General features: G+C 44.5%; 1 protein-coding gene across 1 annotated transcript in view; it reads right to left on the reverse strand.

Annotated features, from left to right (window-relative positions):
- The window catches only part of LOC131198230 (collagen alpha-3(VI) chain-like), a 126,194-nt gene that overhangs the window by 18,810 nt on the left and 83,853 nt on the right, over positions 1–23,531 (reverse strand). The window contains exons 22-24 of the mRNA XM_058182722.1: positions 8,914–8,976; positions 8,628–8,690; positions 7,009–7,071 (exon numbers count right to left, since the gene is read on the reverse strand). Of these exons, the coding sequence (XP_058038705.1) occupies positions 7,009–7,071; positions 8,628–8,690; positions 8,914–8,976 (189 nt within the window). The remainder of the gene's footprint in view (positions 1–7,008; positions 7,072–8,627; positions 8,691–8,913; positions 8,977–23,531) is intronic.

Consider the following 23,531-nt stretch of genomic DNA (forward strand, 5'->3'; position numbering starts at 1 on the left):
ACTGCAGCCTCCGGATGCCCTTCAAGGGGAGCCCCATGTAGAGAGCATTGCAGTAATCCAGGCGAGACGTCACGAGTGCATGGGTGACCGTGCATAGGGCATCCCGGTCCAGAAAGGGGCGCAACTGGCGTACCAGGCGAACCTGGTAGAACGCTCTCCTGGAGACGGCCGTCAAATGATCTTCTAGAGACAGCCGTTCATCCAGGAGGATGCCTAAGTTGCGAACCCTCTCCATCGGGGCCACTGACTCGCCACCGATGGTCAGCCGCGGATTTAGCTGACTGTACCGGGATGCCGGCATCCACAGCCACTCTGTCTTGGCGGGATTGAGCTTGAGCCTGTTTCTCCCCATCCAGACCCGTACGGCCTCCAGACACCGGGACAGCACTTGATAACCGTTGGGGTGGTCCGGTGTAGAAAAGTACAGCTGGGTGTCATCCGCATACAGCTGGTACTTCACACGAAACCACTGATGATCTCACCCAGCGGCTTCATGTAGATGTTAAACAGTAGGCGAGAGGATCGACCCCGCGGCACCCACAAGTGAGGCGCCTCGGGGCCGACCTCTGCCCCCCTGTCAACACCGACTGCGACCGGTCGGAGAGATAGGAGGAGAACCACCGATAAACGGTGCCTCCCACTCCCAATCCCTCCAACCGGCGCAGCAGGATACCACACAAATGGCTGGTAGGCGGGAGGTATCATCTCGTTTGTTCATGCTGTGTGGGTGTTTTTCTATCTCGATGGCTTCTCTGATTATTCTGTTGTTAAAGTGTTCAGTTTTGGTGATAGTTCTGGTCTTTTTAAAGTCAATATCGTGTCCTGTGGCTTTAAGGTGTTGGACCAGGGAAGAAGTTGGTTCCTCTTTTTTGACTGAGTTCTTGTGTTCTTCAATGCGTGCACTTATTCTTCTGTTGGTTTGTCTGATGTATGTGGTGGGGCAGGCGGTGCATGGGATTTCATATACTCCTTGATTTTCTAACTCAATTTTGTCTTTGGGGTTTCTTAGGATGGTGGATATTTTTTGGTTTGTGCAGAATGCTGTCTTGATGTTATGTTTGTGGAGGATCTTGCTGATTCTGTCTGTGGTGCCTTTTATATATGGGAGGAGGGCTGTGCCGTTTTCTTGTTCTCTGTCTTGGGTTTTAGTGGGGGGTTCTTTTTGGATTAGTTTGGTAATCTTATTTCTCTGGAATCCGTTGGATGTTAGTACGTTTGTGAGAGTGTGTAGTTCGGTTTTTAGGTGTTGTTCGTCAGCTAAGCGTTTTGTTCTAGAGATGAGAGGGGTGATCCCATGGGTGCTCCTTCTACTTGTTTGTATTTTTGTCCATTATAGATGAAGTATGTGTTGAATAGGCAGTGGTTGGTCAGATCTAGGATGTGCTTGGGGGGATTATATTTGTTTTGGATAGCTGTCAAGGCTTCTTTGATTGGCACTTGGGTGAAGAGGGATATAACATCAAAGCTCACGAGTATTTATTTATTTATTTTATTTATTATTTAAATTTTTATACCGCCCTTCTCCCGAAGGACTCAGGGCGGTTCACAGCCAGGTAAAAAATACACAATAATACAATATAAATACGATTAAAATAAAATTAAAAAACTTATTAAATTAGCCAAGATTAAAAATTTAGGATAAAAACCCATTAAAAACCCATAAATTTAAAACTAACCCAGTCCAGCGCAGATGAATAAGTAAGTTTTGAGCTCGCGACGAAAGGTTCGGAGGTCCGGAAGTTGACGGAGTCCTGGGGGGAGTTCGTTCCAGAGGGCGGGAGCCCCCACAGAGAAGGCCCTTCCCCTGGGCGTCGCCAGACGACACTGTCGCGCCGACGGCACCCTGAGGAGTCCCTCTCTGTGAGAGCGCACGGGTCGGTGAGAGGTATTCGGTAGCAGCAGGCAGTCCCGTAAATAGCCCGGCCCTATGCCATGGAGCGCTTTGAAGACGTTCACCAACACCTTGAAGCGCACCCGGAAGGCCACAGGTAGCCAGTGCAGCCTGCGCAGGATAGGTGTCACACGGGAGCCACGAGGGGCTCCCTCTATCACCCGCGCAGCTGCATTCTGGACTAACTGCAGCCTCCGGATGCCCCTCAAGGGGAGCCCCATGTAGAGAGCATTGCAGTAATCCAGGCGAGACGTCACAAGGGCGTGAGTGACTGTGCACAAGGCATCCCGGTCTAGAAAGGGGCGCAACTGGCGCACTAGGCGAACCTGGTGGAAAGCTCTCCTGGAGACGGCCGTCAGGTGGTCTTCAAAAGACAGCCGTTCATCCAGGAGAACGCCCAAGTTGCACACCCTCTCCATCGGGGCCAATGACTCGCTCCCAACAGTCAGCCGTGGACTCAGCTGACTGTACCGGGATGCCGGCATCCACAGCCACTCCGTCTTGGAGGGATTGAGCTTGAGCCTGTTTCTCCCCATCCAGACCCGTACGGCTTCCAAACACCGGGACAGCACTTCGATAGCTTCATTGGGGTGGCCCGGTGTGGAAAAGTACAGCTGGGTGTCATCAGCGTACAGCTGGTACCTCACACCGAAGCCACTGATGATCTCACCCAGCGGCTTCATATAGATGTTGAACAGAAGGGGCGAGAGAATCAAGTAGGTCGCTTCGTGCTCCCAGAAGCACGAAGCTGAAGCCTGAAGATGACGAATGAGACTTCGTCGAAACGTCGCCAAGACACTTCCAATTTTACGCGGGAGAAAACCCAAATAACCAAAGACCTATATATAAACACCCTGTGAAAACCTCAGAAAACAAATATATATATATGTGTGTGTTTTCTGAGGTTTACGCGGGTTTTCTCCCGCGTAAAATTGGAAGTGTCTTGGCGACGTTTCGACGAAGTCTCATTCATCATCTTCAGGCTTCAGCTTCGTGCTTCTGGGAGCAATGTGTGATTGCAGCTGTTTCTTCCTTTTTAACTGCTAGTGGGGGTTTGAACTGATTGGGTGGGAGCTTGGCTGTGCTCTGATTGGATGGGGGTTTTTTTGTGCTCTGATTGGCTGGGGGTGTGTCCTATTTGAGTGGGGGCTTGGTTGTGCTCAGATTAGTCTGAGTTGCAGGGGGATTTGAGCTGGTGAGCTGCACTGCTCCTGTTTGGCTTCGTGTTCGTGGTTGTGCTACATCTTCGTAGTGGGTGTCAGTCTGCTGCATGTATGGATTGGAGGGGTTTGAAATGGCTAATGTTGCAGCTGCGGTCTGGCTTCTGGTCCTTGGTCGTGCTTCCTGATCAGTGTGGGTTTGGGTTTGCTTTCTGGGTGGATGTGTGGTGGTGACATCCTGTGTGGACCTCGTGAGTGTGGGTCTAGTGTCATTCCTCGTGTTAAGGACTCATTTGTCAATAAGGGCGGGTTTCCAAATGGCTGGTAGCTGGGAGGTATCATCTCGTTTGTTCATGCTGTGTGGGCGTTTTACACTTTAAAGTCACAGGACATGATATTGACTTTAAAAAGACCAGAACTATCGCCAAAACTGAACATTTTAACAACAGAATAATCAGAGAAGCCATTGAGATAGAAAAACGCCCACACAGCATGAACAAATGAGATGATACCTCCCGCCTACCAGCCATTTGGAAACCTGCCCTTATTGACAAACGAGTCCCTAACACGAGGAATGACACCAGACCCACACTCACGAGGTCCACACAGGATGTCACCACTGCACATCCACCCAGAAAGCAGACCCAAACCCACACTGATCATGAAGCACGACCAAGGACCAGAAGCCAGACCGCAGCTGCAACATTAGCCATTTCAAACCCCTCCAATCCATATATGCAGCAGACTGACACCCACTATGAAGATGTAGCACGACCACAAAGCCAAACAACAGCTATGCAGCTCACCAGCTCAAGTCCCTCTGCAACACAGACTAAACTGAGCACAACCAAGCCCCCACCCAAACAGGACACACCCCCAGCCAATCAGAGCACAAAAAAAACCCCAGCCAATCAGAGCACAGCCAAACTCCCACCCAATCAGTTCAAACCCCCACTAGCAGTTAAAAGGAAGAAACAGCTGCGATCACACATTGCTCCCAGAAGCACGAAGCTGAAGCCTGAAGATGACGAATGAGACTTCGTCGAAACGTCGCCAAAACACTTCCAATTTTACATGGGAGAAAACCCGAACAACCAAAGATATATATATATATATATATATATATATATATATATATATATATATATATATATATATATATATATATATATATAAAGAAACAATAGGACAGGAACGGTAGGCACGTTTGTGCTCTTATACACACCCCTTAAAGACCTCTTAGGAATGGGGTGAGGTCAACAATGGATAGATTTTGGTTAAAGCTTTTGGAGTTATGAGAAGAGACCACGGAGTCGGGTAATGCATTCTAAGCACAGACAATTCTGTTACAGAAATCATATTTTCTGCAATCCAAATTGGAGCGGTTGACATTAAGTTTAAATCTATTGGTAGCTCTTGTATTATTGCAGTTGAAACTGAAGTACTCATTAACAGGAAGGACATTACAATGTCCTTTACATTACAAAGGACAGATGATTCTATGAGCTAAACCCAGGTCCTGTCGAAGGCGACAGAGTTCCAAGTTTTCTAAATCCAGGATTTCAAGTCTGGTGGGATAAGGTATTTTGTTGGTTACAGAGGAGTAGAGAACTCTTCTCGTAAAATACCTCTGGACACGCTCAACTGTATTGATGTCAGAAATGTGGTATGGGTTCCAATCAGGCGAGCTGTAATCAAGAATTGGCCTAGCAAATGTTTTATATGCTCTGGTCAGTAGTGTGGTGTTTTTAGAAAAGAAGCTACCTAAGATTAGGTTAACAACTCTTAGAGCCTTTTTTGCTATGTAGTTGCAGTGGGCTTTGGCATATAGATCATTAGATATGAAAATTCCAAGGTCTTTGACAGGGTTGGGGTCATCTGTAAGATAACGTCCATCAAGCATGTACTTAGTGTTTGGATACTTTTTTCCAATATGTAAGACTGAGCATTTGCTGGTTGAGATTTGTAGTTGCCAAATTTTAGACCAAGCGGTTAGATGATCAAGGTCTTTTTGAATGGTAGATGTATTTCAGTGGTGTTAAACAGTTTGACATTGTCAGCAAAGAGAACACAGTTACTTGAGATATGGTCACAAAGATCATTTATGTATAGTATAAAGAGAGTTGGTCCAAGAACGCTACCTTGTGGAACGCCACTCTTGACAGGAACAGGATTTGTTAGAGCATTACCAATTTTAACCACTTGTTGTCTTTTAGACAGAAAAATCGATATCCAATTGTGTAGGGGTCCTGCAATGCCATAGGATTTTAATTTTAGGAGAAGTTTATCATGTACTACTGAGTCAAAAGCTTTGCAGAAGTCTATGTAGATTGCATCATTTGTTTTGCCTAGATCAAGATTTGTAGTCCATAAGTTTTTACAGTGGAGAAGTTGTAAATTGCATGATAATTTTTTTCTGAAACCAAATTGTTTATTTGAGAGTAGGTTGTGTATTTCTAAGTGGAAGGTAATGGATTGGTTGATGATAGATTCCTTTACTTTGCAGGTGATGCAGCATAGGGAGATTGGTCTGTAATTTTCAACTAAGCTGGGGTCACCTTTTTTGAAGATTGGAATGACTGTGGCTAGTAAATATACATAGTGTGTGTGTGTGTGTGTGTATAGTAAATATATATAAATATACATAATATATATAAATATACATAAATATACTTATTATGGGAACAATTAAAGAGAGAATTTTATGTATGCCATCTTGAACTCCTGGATGAAATGTGAGCTATAAATCAAATGAATAAATAAATAACCATTTACTACCGTAGGTAAGTGGGTATACAGTTAAATAGTCAAAATTGATTGAGTTTATGATAAATATACAATCTTTCTTCATTTCTTCACATTTTTGCTAATCTTGAGAAACTCTACATTCCTTATATTTATTTAATATAGTTTTTAGCATAGTTTTCCATCTTTCTCCTTTTTCATAACTATTTTTGCAATGCTTATGAAATTTTCTCTTCTTTATATTTGTTTAATAGACTTTTTATCCCACATTTCCACTCAAATCATAGGTTATTGTAAGTGAGTTCCCAAAAAATAAACGTATATAATAAAATGTTTACAAAAAATTAAGAAAAATGCTAATGGACAAAAACAACAGGCCTCAGAACAAACTAAAATCAGGCCAAAGACTTCTGAAATCCAATCTATACTTGATGGAATATGGATTTTAAAAAATACATTGATATCTTGGAGTAAGAAGTTCCACACATACCGAGTACTCAGACACGTAGTTCTTTCCCGATATTCCTACCAGCTGCATTTTACAGTAGAGGGGCCTAACTTATGCCAAGAAATTATCACTGCTGTTCTCATTAGTCAGGTAAGAGAGAAACCAGGACCTGAATATTTAGGACTTTAAAAGAGAGAACCAACTTTTCTAGATAAATCCAGCAAACACTATACGGTACATGTAATCTTCACTTAACAGCTGCCGTGTTTAGCAATCATAAAAAGTTACAATGGCACTGAAAAAGTAATTTTATCAGCTCTTTGCACTTATGACTATTACAGCATCCCTGCAGTCATATGATTGAGATTTGAGTGTTTCAGAAATGGCAGATATTTATGATCATCATAGCATCCTCAGTCATGTGATAACTATTTGTGTGCTTCACATCTGAATTCTGACAAGCAGAGTCAATAGAGAAATCAAAGTTAAAATAACAAATCATGGTCATGTGATGTCTTGTTTAATGACCATGTTGCTTACTGAAGTAGATGCTGATCCCCCTGTGGGCTGTTAAGTGAGGATTACTTTGTAGTTCAAACATGAAGAAATATGCCTCAAGACTTTTTCTTGTAGTGCACCAAGTACAAAGGAATGTGCTGGACAATTATTTTTACTGCATTAATAATGATGTCAGCTGCATTTTATTTAAAAAGAAATGAATTTGTACCTTGTCTTCAAATCATTGAAAAATCAGGAGTTCTCACCTTTGGACCCTCATGGCCTACTTTTCCTCTAGCACCAGATTCGCCTTTGATTCCTGCATTACCCTACATTCAGAAGCACATATTGAAAGTTAGTTTTTAAAGAAAATGGAATTCCACACATTTATGGCACAGAATAATGGCACTTTTTCAAGTACAGAGCTAATGGACCTATTGCCACAGATACTACTGGCGGCCAGTTAAATAGTTTTTGTGTTTTTTCTGCAATCATATCCAAGTTTAAGCAATGTCTGCTAAATCGCTATGCAGAGAGACACAGACATCCTACTTGCTCTACATATGAAACTGAAGTCATTTGTTTCTTTTTTAAAATGCCAACCCATATCTCATGAAATAATCCAGGCCCACAAGTAATCTTTTGGAGAACTTGCTTATCCAAAGGAATGAAATTCCAAGGAGAGAGGGATTTTTCCCAGGGAAAAAAAATGTAATAGAATTGATAAGACTAAGACTAAGATCTAAGGCGGGAAAGATAAAGCAGTGGTAGTGGTAGTTGGATGCATTCTTCCATTAATCAAAACCTTTCTATGTCCCCACACATTTATATGTACAGCAAACATGATTTAAATATGAAGTTTGGTGAATGCTCAATTGTCTTGCAATTTATGTGAATGGTGCATTGGCATCAGTGTGCAAAGTGCATTATTTGTGTCAGTTGATCTGATTTGTAGAATAATATTATTGTATTATATATTTTGAGTAACTGACATCATTGCAATGACATGGGAGATAACAGATACTCCTCTTTCCCCCAACCAGTTCATTAAAGCAAGATTCACTCTGTAAGAATGACAAAATTATTGTGGTGATTATTATTATTCTGTTGCTTTGCATGTACACTCAGTGCTTCTGTACCAGAGACAAATTCTTTCTGGGTCTAATCACACTTGGCCAAATAAAGAATTCAATTCAGTTCAGTTCAATTCAAACAATCCATTTTAGGTTATTCAAAATAGGTTAAAAGATTGATGCATGTTACTATATAACCCAGGAGTAGTCAACCTTTTTATACCTACCACCCACTTTTGTATCTCTGTTAGTAGTAAAATTTTCTAACCGCCCATCGGTTCCACAGTAATGCACTGTGTATCATCGTCTGTGCATGCCTCTCACGCATCATGGATAGGGTTTGGGGGGGAGCACCGGCTACCAGCTCTGCTTGTCGGTTACAGCTGGGTGGTGTGGGGGGAGATGCGCAATCTATTCTGGGATGAGGCTCTTTTGTTTGCGGTCGCACTATAGTGCCATTTAGTTTCACTTACATAATGTAAACTAAAGTTATGCGCGGGCGATACAAATAGTATATTTTCAGAAATTTAAATTGTCATGGGGAATTTTATGAAAACCTACTGAAAATGTTTTTAAATAATGCTATGAATTTTTTTTTTAAAAGTCAATTAAATTAAACAAAAAGAAAATGCTTCAGTATTGGACAAAACCCCTACCGCCCACCATAAAAGCTGGAATGCCCACTAGTGGGCAGTAGGGACCAGATTGATTACCACTGATATAACCAGTCAAATACTACATAACTCCAAACCACACACATATACAACACACCCACTATTTGGTTCACCAAAAGTAAAATAATTTCTATTTACCTGATGGCCAGGTGGACCTTGAGGTCCTAAGGGTCCAGGTATTCCTCGTAACCCTGAAGCACCCTAGTGAGGAAAAAAGAGAAAAAATTAGATCCAGCTTGAAATTGGGAGTTGAAGTCCACACATTGCTAAGGTTGAGAAACCATCTCACAAGATTATTGTGGGGAAAATAAAAAGAGGAAGATGCATTATATATATTGGCCGCCTTAAGTTATTTATAAAAATAATAAAGGTGAGGTATAAATATATACATATGTATTGTTGCATAATATAACTTAAATATTACCTTTTGTCCTTGTAGCCCAGCTTCCCCAGGATAGCCTTGGTCCCCTTCATTTCCTAGTTCACCCTATCAGATTAAAAAATGAAGAAGTAAAAGAAATCTGTATTGATATTAAAATGATATTGAAAGGACATATTGACACAAATCAATCTAACCTTTGCTCTTTGCTTCTGTTAAAGAAGTTGCTTATACTATTTTGCTATGGTAGGAACCTTTGGGGATTTTTAGATAGGGAATTTTTAAGGCGAGGGAGGGAAAGGGTGGGTGTTGGGGGTCATCTACCGGGAAGGCAGTTCCTGCGTGCGCTCACGGCGTTTTTCCAATAGGTCCGAAGGCAACGGGGGAGGATTATGTTCCTATTTGTGAGGGTGGTTCCATCTGCACGGTAAGTGGGAGGGGCAGATATGGCGAAAGTGAGGGGCCATATCGATCCCTGGGGGCGCGTGCTCGCTGCCTGAAAGCGATCACGTGCCCCGGCCCCTCAGACTTCTCCCGTTCCCCGGGTGGCCAGGATCCTCAGAGCCTGGGCCTTCGGTTGATGCTGTGCAATGCATGGTCCATGGTTAACAAAGCCCCCCTAATTTGTGATCTTATACAGGGGGGGTCCATGGACCTTATGGGCATTACGGAAATCTGGTTGGGCATGGAAGGGGGGGTTCCCCTTGTTGAAATGTGCCCACCGGGTTTCCAAGCATTCCATCAACCGAGGGCCCAAGGTAGGGGTGGGGGGGTGGCAGTTGTTATTAAGGAAAGTCTAGAACGGCTATACCTGAGATAGCCGGCTGTGAATCCCTCTTTGTGAAGTGGGGTCATAGGGTTCAGATGGGCTTGTTGATCACGTACCTGGCTCCTTGCTGCGTGACAACAGCCCTGCCCGAGCTGTTGGAGGTGCTTGCCGGGGTGGTGGTTGAGACCCCCAGACTTATGGTCATGGGGGACTTCAACTTGCCATCGACCGGCTTGTCATCGACGACGGCTCGGGAGTTCATGGCGTCCATGATGGCTTTGGACCTGACGCAAGTAGTTGATGGCCCTACTCACATTGGGGGAGGCACACTGGATCTGATTTTTATCTCTGGACAGTGGTTGAATGATCTGGATTTAGGAGATTTAGTCACCGAGCCTTTGTCATGGTCAGATCATTCTCTCCTTTGCCTGGACTTTCGGACCGTCACTCAACACTGCAGGGAGACGGGACCAATACGTTGGTTCCGTCCCAGGCGCCTGATGGACCTGGAGAGGTTCCTGATGGAGCTTGGGCCGTTCCCTGAGGGTCTGGCCCACGGCACGGCTGAAGAACTAGTTGTGGCCTGGGAACTGGCCGCGGCTGGGGCTCTAGACCGTGTCGTGCCTTTGCGGCCTCTAACCCGGCGCAGGTCTCAACCAGCTCCTTGGTTCTCCAAGGAGCTGAGGGAGATGAAACACTAGAGAAGACACCTAGAGAGTGCCTGGAGATCCAGCCATTTGGAAGCTGACCGGACACTAGTTAGATCCTATAGTAGGACCTACCTAGTGGCATTGAGGGATCCGAAACGTTCTTACGTTTCGTCCCTCATTGTGTCGGCAGATAACCGCCCGGCTGCCCTGTTTTGGGTGACCCGCTCTCTCCTTCAACAGGAGGTGTGGGAGGACCCCTTACAAGGGCATGCCGAGGAGTTTAGTGGTTATCTATATGATAAAATCGTTCAGCTTCGGGATGGGTTGGATCAAAATTGGGTAGATCCAGGCGAGAGGTCGGAGACCCGTCTTGTTGAGACTGTTTGGGATGGATTTGACCCTGTGACCCCTGAGGACATGGACAGGTTGCTGGGGAGGTTGAATGCCACCACATGTTTACTGGACCCGTGCCCCTCCTGGCTGGTGCTGGCCACGCAGGAGGTGACACGAGGCTGGCTCAGGGGGATTATTAATGCTTCTTTGTTGGAAGGGGTTTTCCCTGCCGCCTTGAAAGAGGCAGTGGTGAGACCCCTCCTCAAGAAGCCTTCCCTGGATCCAGCTGTTTTAGGAAATTATTGTCCAGTCTCCAACCTTCGCTTTATGGCGAAGGTTGTAGAGAGTGTGGTGGTACGTCAATTACCCAATACCTGGATGAAACTGTCTATCTAGACCCGTTCCAGTCCGGCTTTTGGCCTGGATACAGTACGGAGACGGCTTTGGTCGCGTTGGTTGATGATCTCTGGAGGGCCAGGGGTTATTCCTCTGCCCTGGTCCTATTAGACCTCTCAGCGGCTTTCGATACCATCGACCATGGTATCCTGCTGCACCACCTGGGGAGTTTGGGAGTGGGAGGCACTGTTTATCAGTGTTTCTCCTCCTATCTCTCTGACCAGTCACAGACGGTGTTGGCAGGGGGGCAGAGATCGACCGCGAGGCGCCTCACGTGTGGGGTGCCGCAGGGGTCAATTCTCTTGCCTCTCCTGTTCCTCTTCTTCTATATGAAGCCGCTGGGTGAGATCATCAGTGGTTTTGGGGTGAGGTACCAACTGTACACTGATGATACGCAGCTGTGCTTTTCTACCCCAGGCCACCCCAACGAAGCTGTTGAAGTACTGTCCTGATGTCTGGAAGCCGTACGGGTCTGGATGGGGAGAAACAGGCTCAAGCTCAATCCCTCCAAGACGGAGTGGCTGTGGATGCCGGCACCTGGTACAGTCAGCTGCAGCCACGGCTGACTGTTGGGGGCGAATCATTGGCCCCGATGGAGAGGGTGCGCAACTTGGGCATTCTCCTGGATGGGCGGTTGTCTTTTGAAGATCACTTGACGGCCGTCTCCAGGAGAGCTTTTTATCAGGTCCGCCTGATTCACCAGTTGTGCCCCTTCCTTGACCGGGATGCCCTATGCACGGTCACTCATGCCCTTGTTACCTCTCGCTTGGATTATTGCAATGCTCTCTACATGGGGCTCCCCTTGAAGAGCACCCGGAGGCTCCAGTTGGTTCAGAATGCAGCTGCGCGGGTGATAGAGGGAGCCGTTCGTGGCTCCCATGTAACACCACTCCTGCGTAGACTGCACTGGCTACCTGTGGTCTTTCGGGTGCACTTCAAGGTTTTGGTTACTACCTTTAAAGCGCTCCATGGCTTAGGGCCGGGTTACTTACGGGACCACCTACTGCTACCGATTGCCTCCCACACAACCCGTGCGCTCTCACAGAGAGGGACTCCTCAGGGTGCCGTCCACCAAGCAATGTCGGCTGGCGGCCCCCAGGGGAAGGGCCTTCTCTGTGGGGGCTCCCACCCTCTGGAATGAACTTCCCCCAGGACTCCGTCAACTGCCTGACCTTCGGACCTTCCGCCGCGAGTTGAAGACTTACCTATTTATTCGCGCAGGACTGGCATAGAAATTTTTAGTAGCTTTTAATATTTTGATGTAAATTTTATGGGGTTTTAATGGTTTTAAATGGTTCTAATTTTGGCCTGATATTCAATAAGTTTTTTAATTATTGTTTTATTGTGTACATAATTATTGTTTTATTCTGGCTGTGAACCGCCCTGAGTCCTTCGGGAGAAGGGCGGTATAAAAATCTAATAAATCTAAATCTAATCTAAATCTAATCATTTGTTAGGAATTCATTCTGTAAAAGAATTGTATCCTTTTCTATCTGGTTTCTTGCTTTTGTAATTTGCGTCAGAGCTAGGCACATCCTTGGAGACAGTTCCCAGGAACATCCTGCTCCATAGATAAAGGGGACTGTCTAGGAGCACAAACACACAAGGAAAAGGGATACTCTGTAAGATAAAAACATGGACAGAGATGGACAAAGAACACTCCATGGATAATGGGGGGAGGGCATGGGCAAGACATTGCCCACATTGAATAATGAACTTTTGTCTCTGATTGTGCTAAACAAATGTATAAGATCCTAGACAAACTTTATCTAAGTGTGCTTATTCCTTACATGCATTTTCTCTGTATGTTTCGGATATAGTCTTGTCACCCAGCCTTTTTACTTTGGCCATAAATAAAAAGCTGTTACTTTTTGCAAGCCACATCTCAATTCTTACTCTCTTTGGTATCACAATGGCTCGGGGAAACTTCTGGGATCTTACAATATTCTTGTATTCTTGCCAAGCACTGACAATCAGTGCTGCTAACCATATTAGTCACAATCCCAAACAGAAGAAGGCAGAACTGCACAAGTATAGATTCTTAAGCCACTTACTTATCTCTATTGCACCTTTCTTCAGCCCAATACCTTCCAATACTACTGAACTGGAAATGCTTTGATTTATACCAGCGGTGTCAAACTCAAGGCCCACAGGTCTGATATGGCCCATGGGGTATTTAGATCTGGCCTGTGGGGCCGGTCTGGAAATAGCAAAGGACCGGCCAGTGGTGCCTCTGCTAGCAAAAATGGGGCATGGGCAGTGGGCACTCCCCCAACCACTTTTGGCCTCCGGAGTCCTCTAGACCCACTGGGCCCACTAGAAAGCTCTAGGAAGCCGTCCTTGACTCAGAAGGTTATAAAAGGGAGGAAAAATAAAACATTTTACCTTCAGGCTTGCAGTATTCTGCTTCTATAGCCTATGTCAATAATTTATAGTTCTAGTCTTCCCACAGAGCCCAATCTGATCTCTCTCTCTCATAAGATGATCAAGTAAGTATTAAAAAAACAAAATCACAGAAATGTATGCCTCCCTATTTTTATAAGTTTATAAAACCATGTTTGCAGAGGTGCAATCCCATGTCACGCCCACCATGGCCACGACAAACATGACTATGCCCAGTCCCCTAGCTCTCCAAGGTCAAACCCAATACTGATTGGCCCTCAATGAAATTGAGTTTGACACTCCTGATTTACACTCTACAATAACCACCATGGCTGGGAATTATGAGAAATGCAGTACAATAGCTCTGGATGGTAGTGGGTCTGGATGGTAAATTCGGTAAGATATAAACCCCCATTCGTCTAGTTTATTCAAGGCTACTGCAAATGTAGACTTGAATTTAAAGTTTCTGATATTTCAATTGAACATTTATAGAAAAAAGGATGGATGGATGGATGGATGGATGGATGGATTGATGGATGGAGGAATGGAGGGAGGGAGGGAGGGTTTTCACATGTTAATTCCTATTATTTAAATAGAAATCAGGACATCTAGTCTATCTGGCTACATGTCCTGACTTCTATTTAAATGATAGGAAAACTGCCATAGGAAGCTGCCTTTAATAATTCAACTGAAATTTTAGAACAAAGACAATGTGAGCTATTCTAAGAAATTACTTGAATTTAGACAACTGAAACAATATTTAATAAGGAAAGAGTCTAGAAATAAATAAAGGAAAACTAGATATAAATAAAAGAAAACTAGTTATACAAGTGATAAAAATTTAATGGAAATATATTTTTGTCAAAATGTTTTGCTAAAGTGAAAGAATAGCAATTATTTAGAAAAATGTCAAAGCCTGCAGGGCCCTCTAGGGTTTTATAAGAACATTGCCAATAAATAGCGGGATTGCAAGGCAGACAAAAAGGAAATCATACTAAAGTCAACCCAGATCACAAGGTAAGAATTTTTTTTCAAATTTCCTTTATACCACTACAATATGCACTTAATGGACCTATTAATTTCAGAGGGAGCTTCACTGACATTTTGTTACATGATTGGATCAATGGAGCATCTGCATGTCACTGTCAAGATTATTTAGGATAAAATCACTTGCTTGAATTCTAGCAATGAAGGCACAGTATTGTGATGTTATCTGGGATGGTTTAAATCCATTAGTCCCAAAGACACGGTCCTCAGAGCACGGATGCAGCCACTAGGATTTTACAGCCATTTCCCATCTTGTTTATTAAGAGGAGGAATGGATCTATTTGGTGGTAAATGCTTCTCTTGATCATTCCACTGCTTTGAAAGTGATGGGATAGCATCCATCTCCAAGAGAAAATAGCTGGATCAGTCAACCTGGATAGTTATAATCTAGTTTCCAACTATCTTTTTCGGGAAGGTGGTTGAAAAGATAGTCTACCTCCAGCTCTGGGAACATGGATTATCCTAACTCTTTTTAGTCAGGATTTTTCAGTTTACTCTGTATCTTAATTTATTAGGTCAGTCTTTCTCTTTTAACTCTATTTTAGTGGAGATTTCCATACATGGCATTATCTGTTATAACAGAAAATGTAAAATATAAGTACAATAAGGGAGTGTGATAGCTCAGTGGTTAAAGTTAAAGGTTAAAAATTGACAAGCCAGGTTCAAGACCCAAGAAAATGGGGTAAGCTCCCATTCCTGCCCCAGCAATTGCCCACCTAACAATTCAAAACAATAAAAATAGGAACTTCTGGTTTGGTGTCACAGCGAGATGATGAAGATAGTGGGGCTTCTTGAATTCCTGGTTGATCCTTCCTCATTGGGTGGCCTTAAGGGACTAAAGTTACTTTGGAGGGGTGGTGAAGAAAGAAGGGATTCCTAGTTGACCATGGGACAGCAGGCTCTCTCACTCAGTCCTAGGTAGCCTCTCAATCAACAAGGAAGAAAAACAGCCATTATGGCCAGAACAAAGCTGGGCAACCAAAGAAAGAGATGAGCTGGAGCGGTTCGTGAACAGAGGATTGGAACTGGGTGAGACAATTTTCAACTTATATAAACTTAAACCCAAATAAAAGAATTCTTAAAAAGAAAGACTCTCCAAAATATTGAGAAAATGGCGAGGCTGTTTTACTTTTGTTTCGTTTAATGCTGGAACTTAGAGCTGGGAAGCCACCAACTGGTGAAAATATATATTATACTATTATATGATGAGAAAAACCCTTGACAGATTATAAGATTTGATAACACAAGGGAAACAAAAGAGAAGAAAGAAAACAGTGAAAGACAAACAACACTTGCAAGGCTTTGTTGTTGTTGTTGTTGTTGTTCCATATTTACTTGCTTTCTGGCTGCTTGGGAATAACTGGTGAGCCTTTTGAAGATTTATAAGGCAATGTGGACTATAATTAACAAGAATTACGCTTGAAACTGAACACTTAATTCTGTGAATTAATGAGACTTGAGGAACCGGTGGGCCATTCTGGATTATCAATACTATCTGATAGAACATTCTAAAAAGTGAAAGAGGAAAAATTAAACAAAGTTTACAAATTTAGAGGGAGCAAATTGGAAGACTTTGAGGACTATAAAAATTGTGAATTTTGAAGACAGTTCCAGGACTGAGCAAATTTGACTAATATTGGCTTTTTTGATGATTTCGGACAATTGGGACATTGGGATTTTGGTTGATTATTGAGTAATTTTAAACTCTTTAAATTAATGTTTCAACAGGAAAAAACAAATACATTTTAAAACGAAATACTATTGATACTTCAATGTATTCAAGAAACTTTGACAAGAAATCATAGGGAGATTATGATACTGATGCATGATACAGATTTGAGACTAGAAAACTCTCAGCAAATGACAATAAAAGATGAACAAAAAATCCAGAAAGTAGAGGAGAAATCAGAAGGAGCTGAGGAAAGAATAGAGGAGATAAATCAACAAATGTTACAAACAGATAAAGATATGGGACAGTAAAAAATCCTAAAATGCAAATAGTATATTCCCCTTTAAAAGGTTAAAATTTATTTATTTATGCCGTATCTGGGATCTACGGCCTATTACATCTTACCGGCCTTCCTCAGAGGTGCCTGGCCCGGTTTCTGGGAAAGGCCCTGGATCTGAGGAGCGGCCAGGTTTCTGGATTAGTTCTGGATTAACTTGGAATGTGGGATTTGTCTGAGGCTTCCCTGGAAGATTTTTATCTTGAACCATCTTAACAGAGGGAATTGGCGTGGTGATTACTGGAGATGTTCCAGCCGTTGGAGACCTATTTCTCCCACTATTATTTAAGCACTGTCATCTGCACTTATATGGCCTTTTGGGATCTTTGGCCAGGATTGTTCTTTGGAACTATAGTGGAAGAGACTTGGAGACCGATTTGAGACCTGTCGGAGGATGTACCCACCTCGTTTTCCCCATGGATTTTGGGACTGGGCTACTTTTTCCATCTTCCATCCTTAGCCTATCTATCATTTCAGCCACCATCGGATGATGGGTATCCATGCAGAACTATAGACTAATATCTTGCCATCCCGGACAATGATCATCTCCGGCGACTGTTATCCCTAAGCGGAGTATTATTTGCACGATTCGCCTTTGCTATTCGGTACAGGAGCTCTTGCGCCTGAGGTGCCCCGCCTCGCAGGAATGGCCCGTTTACCAAGGGCCGGCCTCAATGACGGATCTTGGGATCCACAGAGGTGGCATCACGAAGAGGAAGAGCCTCTGGGGTTTTAGATAGGGCATTTTAAGGGGTGGGAGGGTAGGGCGGGTGTTGGGGAAACCCGCCGGGTGGGGTATCAGTTCCTCGCATGCTCATGGCGGTGAGTTAATAGGTCCGAAGGTTGTGGGGAGTTCAGGTCCCATTGGTAGAGGTGGTGCTATTTGCACGGTTTGGGGAGGGGCAGATTTGGCGGGCGGGGCTCGGATCATGTTACGGGGCGCGTTCGATGCTTGCAGGCGATCGCGCCCGAGCCTCAGACTTCCCCGTTCCCGGATAGTCAAGACCCTCAGAGCCTGGGCCTTGGCTGATGCTGTGTAATGCACGGTCCGTGGCCAATAAGGCCCCCTAATTCACGATCTTATTCAGGGGTGCGCGGACTTTATAGGCATTACGGAGACCTGGTTGGGCGCAGAAGGCGTGCCCTGGTACAGATGTGCCCACCAGGTTTCCGTGCATTCCATCAGCCGAGAGCCCAGGGTAGGGGTGGGGGTGGCGGTTGTGATTAGGAGAGTCTGGGCCGAGGGAGACCACTGTGCCTCAGATTGTCGGGTGTGAATCCCTCCTTGTGAAATGGGGCCATAGATGTCAGATGGGCTTGCTGGTCGCGTACCTGGCTCCTTGCTATGTGACAGCTGCCCTGCCCGAGCTCCTGGAGGTGCTTGCTGGGGTGGCAGTTGAGACCCCCAGACTTTTAGTCATGGGGGATTTTAACTTGCCATCTGCCGGCTCGTCATCGACAGCAGCTCGGGAGTTCACGGCTTCCATGACGGCCTTGGACCTGACTCAAGTAGTTGATGGCCCCACCCACACGGGGGGTGGTACACTCGATCTGATTTTTGTCTCTGGTCAGTGGTTGAGAGATCTGGACTTACAGGAAATAGTCATCGAACCTTTGTCATGGTCAGATCACTCTCTCCTTCGCCTGGACTTTCTGACCGCCATCCAACACCGCAGGGAGACGGAGCCGATGCGTTGGTTCCGTCCCAGGCGCCTGATGGACCCTGAGAGGTTCCGGACGGAGCTTGGGCCATTCCCTGAGGGTCTGGCTCGCGGCACGTCTGAGGAACTTGTTGCGGCCTGGGAACGGGCCGCGGCGGGGGCCTTAGATCGTGTCGTGCCTTTGCGGCCTCTGACCCGGCGCAGGTCCCAACCGGCTCCTTGGTTCTCCGAGGAGCTGAGGGGGATGAAGCGCCGGAGAAGGCGCCTAGAGAGCATCTGGAGGTCTAGCCGTTCTGAGGCTGATCGGACACTAGTGAAGTCCTATACTAGGACTTACCTAGTGGCAGTGAGGGAAGCGAGGCGTTGCTACGCCTCCTCCCTCATTGCGTCGGCAGATAACCGCCCAGCCGCCCTGTTCCGGGTGACTCGTTCCCTCCTTCATCAGGGGGAGCGGGATGACCCGTTGCAGGGACGTGCTGAGGAGTTTAACGGTTATCTATACGATAAAATCGTTCAGCTGCGGGACGGGTTGGACCAAAATTGCGGTGACCCTGGTGAGGTGCCCGAGGGTGGTCTTGGTGACATTGTCTGGGATGAGTTTGACCCTGTGGCTCCCGAGGACATGGACAGGTTGTTGGGTAGGCTGAATGCCACCACGTGTTTACTGGACCCGTGCCCTCCTGGCTGGTGCTGGCCACTCAGGAGGTGACACGAGGCTGGCTCAGGCGATTCGACCGCTTCTTTGGTGGAGGGTGTCTTTCCGGCCGCCTTGAAAGAGGCGGTGGTGAGACCCCTCCTTAAAGCCTTCCTGGACCCGGCTGTTTTAGGTAATTATCGTCCGGTCTCAACCTTCGCTTGGCGAAGGTTGTAGAGAAATATGGTGGCATATCAGTTTCCCTACACCTGGATGAAACCGTCTATCTAGACCCGTTCCAGTCGGTTTCCGGCCCGGTTACAGCACAGAGCCGGCTTTGGTCGCGTTGGTGGATGATCTCTGGAGGGCCAGGGATAGGGGTTGTTGCTCTGCCCTGGTCCTATTAGACCTCACAGCGGCTTTCGATACCATCGACCATGGTATCCTGCTGCGCCGGTTGGAGGGATTGGGAGTGGGAGGCACCGTTTATCGGTGGTTCTCCTCCTATCTCTCCGGCCGGTCGCAGTCAGTGTTGACAGGGGGGCAGAGGTCGGCTCCGAGGTGCCTCACTTGTGGGGTGCCGCTGGGGGCGGTCCTCTCGCCTTCTGTTCTTTATCTACATGAAGCCGCTGGGTGAGATCATCAGTGGTTTCGGCGTGAGGTATCAGCTGTATGCGGATGACACCCAGCTGTACCTTTCCACGCCGGACCACCCCAACGAAGCTATCGAAGTGCTGTCCCGGTGTCTGGAGGCCGTACGGGTCTGGATGGGGAGAAACAGGCTCAAGCTCAATCCCTCCAAGACAGAGTGGCTGTGGATGCCGGCATCCCGGTACAGTCAGCTAAATCCATGACTGACCATCGGTGGCGAGTCATTGGCCCCGATGGAGGGTGCGCAACTTAGCGTCCTCCTGGATGAGCGGCTGTCTTTAGAAGACCATTTGTGGCCGTCTCAGGAGGCGTTTTACCAGGTTCGCCTGGTACGTCAGTTGCGCCCCTTTCTGGACCGGGATGCCCTGTGCACGGTCACTCACGCACTCGTGACGTCTCGCCTGGATTACTGCAATGCTCTCTACATGGGGCTCCCCTTGAAGGGCATCCGGAGGCTGCAGTTAGTCCAGAATGCAGCTGCGCGGATGATAGAGGGAGCCCCTCGTGGCTCCCACATAACACCCATCCTGCGCAGGCTGCACTGGCTACCTGTGGCCTTCCGGGTGCGCTTCAAGGTGTTGGTGACCACCTTTAAAGCGCTCCATGGCATAGGGCCGGGTTATCTACGGGACCGCCTACTGCTACCGAATACCTCTCATCGACCCGTGCGCTCTCACAGGGAGGGACTCCTCAGGGTGCCGTCAGCGAGGCAATGTCGTCTGGTGGCGCCCAGGGGGAGGGCCTTCTCTGTGGGGGCTCCCACCCTCTGGAACGAACTGCCCCCGGGACTTCGTCAACTTCCGGACCTTCGGACCTTCCGCCGTGAGCTCAAAACATACTTATTTCATTGCGCAGGACTGAGTTAGGTTTTAATTAATGGGTTTTAAGTGGGGTTTTATTTTTTATATTTTTAATTATTTTAATTGTTAGGCTTTATAATAAGTTTTTTAATTGTTTTTTAGATTGTATTTATCTGTTTTTTAGATGCCTGTAAACCGCCCTGAGTCCTGTGGGAGATAGGGCGGTATATAAATTTGAACAATAAATAAATAAAAAATAAAATAAATAAAATATAGAAGAGGATAACGAGAAAGATCTCCTAGAAGTGATGAAAGAGTTCCTGATGGATGCTCTAGAGACTCAATAGCAAGAGATAGATGTTGAGGTAGATGAAATACTTAGACTAAATATGAGGGATGTAAGGAGATACAAGATCTCAAGGGAAATTTTTTGTAAAGTCAATAAGCTGAAATATTAAAAAAGGGCAAGAGATTATCAATAGATATAGAATACTTCTTAATATGGCAACAGCTTCATTAAGGGTTAGAAAATAGAGGTAGAAAATAGAAATTGGGAAAATAGTATTATATATACTGATACATAATAGAATACAATATAATTCCTATGTATACATAAATACTAGAAGTTAAAATAATACTATTATGTATAACTAAACAGTATTATTATTGTTATTAGTATTGTGCATAAAGTACATTGATCCAGACAATACATTGTTCACTAAGCACTTATGGATGTTAAAGAAAAAATTATAAATAAAATTATATTTTAAAAAGTATGAAAAAACAAGTAGATAAATAGGCACATTTTCAGTAGGAAGGTAAGCATGTTCCATGCACCTCAGCATACAGTCATGCTGGCCACATGAACACAGAAATATTTTTGGACAATGCTGGCTCCCTTGGCAAAGAAATGTAGATGAGCACCATCTCCTAAAGTCAGAAATGACTGAACAGAGGAAATCTTTACCTTTATAAATACAATAAATAAATAAATGAAAATGCAACACATGCGGCTAAACAATAGGATGGGAAATATCATTAACTTTCATTATTTGAAGTACCCTTATTAAAAAGAATGGCTTGTGCATCATGATTTTTTAAAAGTTTAATTATTAGCAGTTAAAGATTTGATCATTTTAATGATAGAGAAAGTCAACAGCTTTTCTAAGAACAATACATACATTTGTTAACTCTTTTGTCAACTAGTTAACAAATGTATGTAGGAAGCACACCAGAGTAGTAATGGGACACTTTAACTATCCAGATATCAACTGGGAGACAAACTCTGCAGCAAGTGGGAGAGCAAACAAATTCCTAACTAACCTAGCCAACAACTTTGTCATCCAACAGGCAGAGGAGGGAACTAGAAGTAAAGCTATACTGGACATAATTCTTAGTAATAGAGAAGAAGTGATAGAGGGAATGAAAGTTGCTGGAACCTTGGGTAAAAGTGACCATGTCATACTAAAATTCAATCTAATGCAAACACAAGGAATAGAAAATAATTCCTCCACTGTCTTAAACTTTAAAAGCGTTGATTTTAACAAACTCGTAGAGACCCTAGGAAAGATTCCATGGACAAAAATCCATGGGAAAAACAACTCAAGAAGCGTGAGAAAGTCTGAAAAATGCAATCATAAAGCTCAGTCCAGGACAATACCAATGTTGGTATTCAAGAAGAAATTCAAGAAGAAACCAGCATGGCTGCAAAAAGATATCTCTGACAGCCTGAAAAACAAAAAGGACAAGTACAAAAATTGGAAAGAGGAACACATAACTAAGGCTGATTATCAGCAGATAGCTAGAACATGAAAAGATGAAGTCCAGAAAGCAAAGGCTCAGAATGAATAGACTTGCAACAAAAGTCAGATAATTTTTTTAAAAAGTTTTTTTTAATATATCAATAACAAGAAAAAAAATCAAGAAAATAATAGGTCCACTAAAGAGAGATAGCAAAGAAGTAATAGAAAGTAGGGAGAAAGCAGGGCTGCTTAACTTGTTCTTTGCATCAGCCTTTATGCAAAAAGAAATTATACCCCAACATACAAAAAAAAAAAGACTACTGTAAAAGAAAAACTAGAAATAAAAATTAAAATAAGCAAGAAAATAGTAAGAGTACTTCTATCTGACCTTGACATATATAAATCAGATGGACCTGATAGATTACATCCCAGAGTTCTGAAGGAGTTGGCAAATGTTATGTCAGAACCACTGTATCATATCTTTCAAAAATCCTGGAGCACCAGGGAAGAACCTGAGGATTGGAAAAGGGCTGAGGTGGTTTCCATCTTCAAAAAGGAAAAAAAAAAACAGACACAGAAAACTACAGACCAATCAGTCTAACATTAATACCTGGAAAGATCTTGGAAAACAGTGGTGGGTTGCTCCCAGTTCAGTCCGGTTTTATAGAATCGGTAATAAAATCGGTAGGATGCTCCACCTACCAGCCACAATATCATCATGGGTGATCTGCACATATGCAGAAGTGCATATGAGCGAGTGAAGCACGCATGTGTACACGCTCCTGTTGCAAACTGGTAGTAAAGGTAAGTAGAACCCACCCCTGCTAGAAAAGATAATCAAGAAATGGATCTGCAAACAACTAGAAGCAAATAAAGTTATAAATAGTAGCCAGCATGGGTTTTTTAAAAACAGATTATGCAAACTAATTTATTTCATTCTTTGATAAAGTCACTAAAATAGATCAGAAAAATGCTGTGAACATAGTTTACTTAGATTTCAGTAAGACATTTGACAAAGTAGACTACAACCTACTTTTTGGTAAGCTAGAAAAATATGGAATAGGCAACATCACCACCACATGGATTTGTAGCTGGCTGACAAACCATACTCAACAAGTAGTCCTTAATGATACATCATCCACATAGAGAGAAGTACTAGTGGGGTACTACAAGGCTCATTTTAGGCCCAGTATTCTTCAAAATATTCATAAATGACTTAGATGAGGGAATAGAAGGGGAACTCATCAAATTTGCAGATGACACGGAGACTTCTGGTGGCTCCGCTCTCTCCGAAGGATGCCCTAAGGGCGCCCGCGCTGGGATTCTGTAAAAAGCCGGCGAAAACAGCGGCTGAAAGTACCTTCCCCGGTAAAGGGGAAGGGAAAGAGCAAAATGAAGGAAAGGTAGAGCTCTCTCTAGAGGCCCCGTTTGGGGAACTCGAAAGGGAAAGTTCCCTGGAAATCCTTCTGCAGCAGCCCCAGCCCCAGCGTGTCTCTGCTTCATGCAGACAGAGAAGAGAGCGACCACTTCTGCTTCAAGTGATTGTTATGGATATTTATAAGCAGACGGAATAAACACAGGAGATCAGTCAT

Source organism: Ahaetulla prasina, chromosome 4 (genome assembly GCF_028640845.1).
Source record: "Ahaetulla prasina isolate Xishuangbanna chromosome 4, ASM2864084v1, whole genome shotgun sequence".
NCBI classification, from domain to species: domain Eukaryota; kingdom Metazoa; phylum Chordata; class Lepidosauria; order Squamata; family Colubridae; genus Ahaetulla; species Ahaetulla prasina.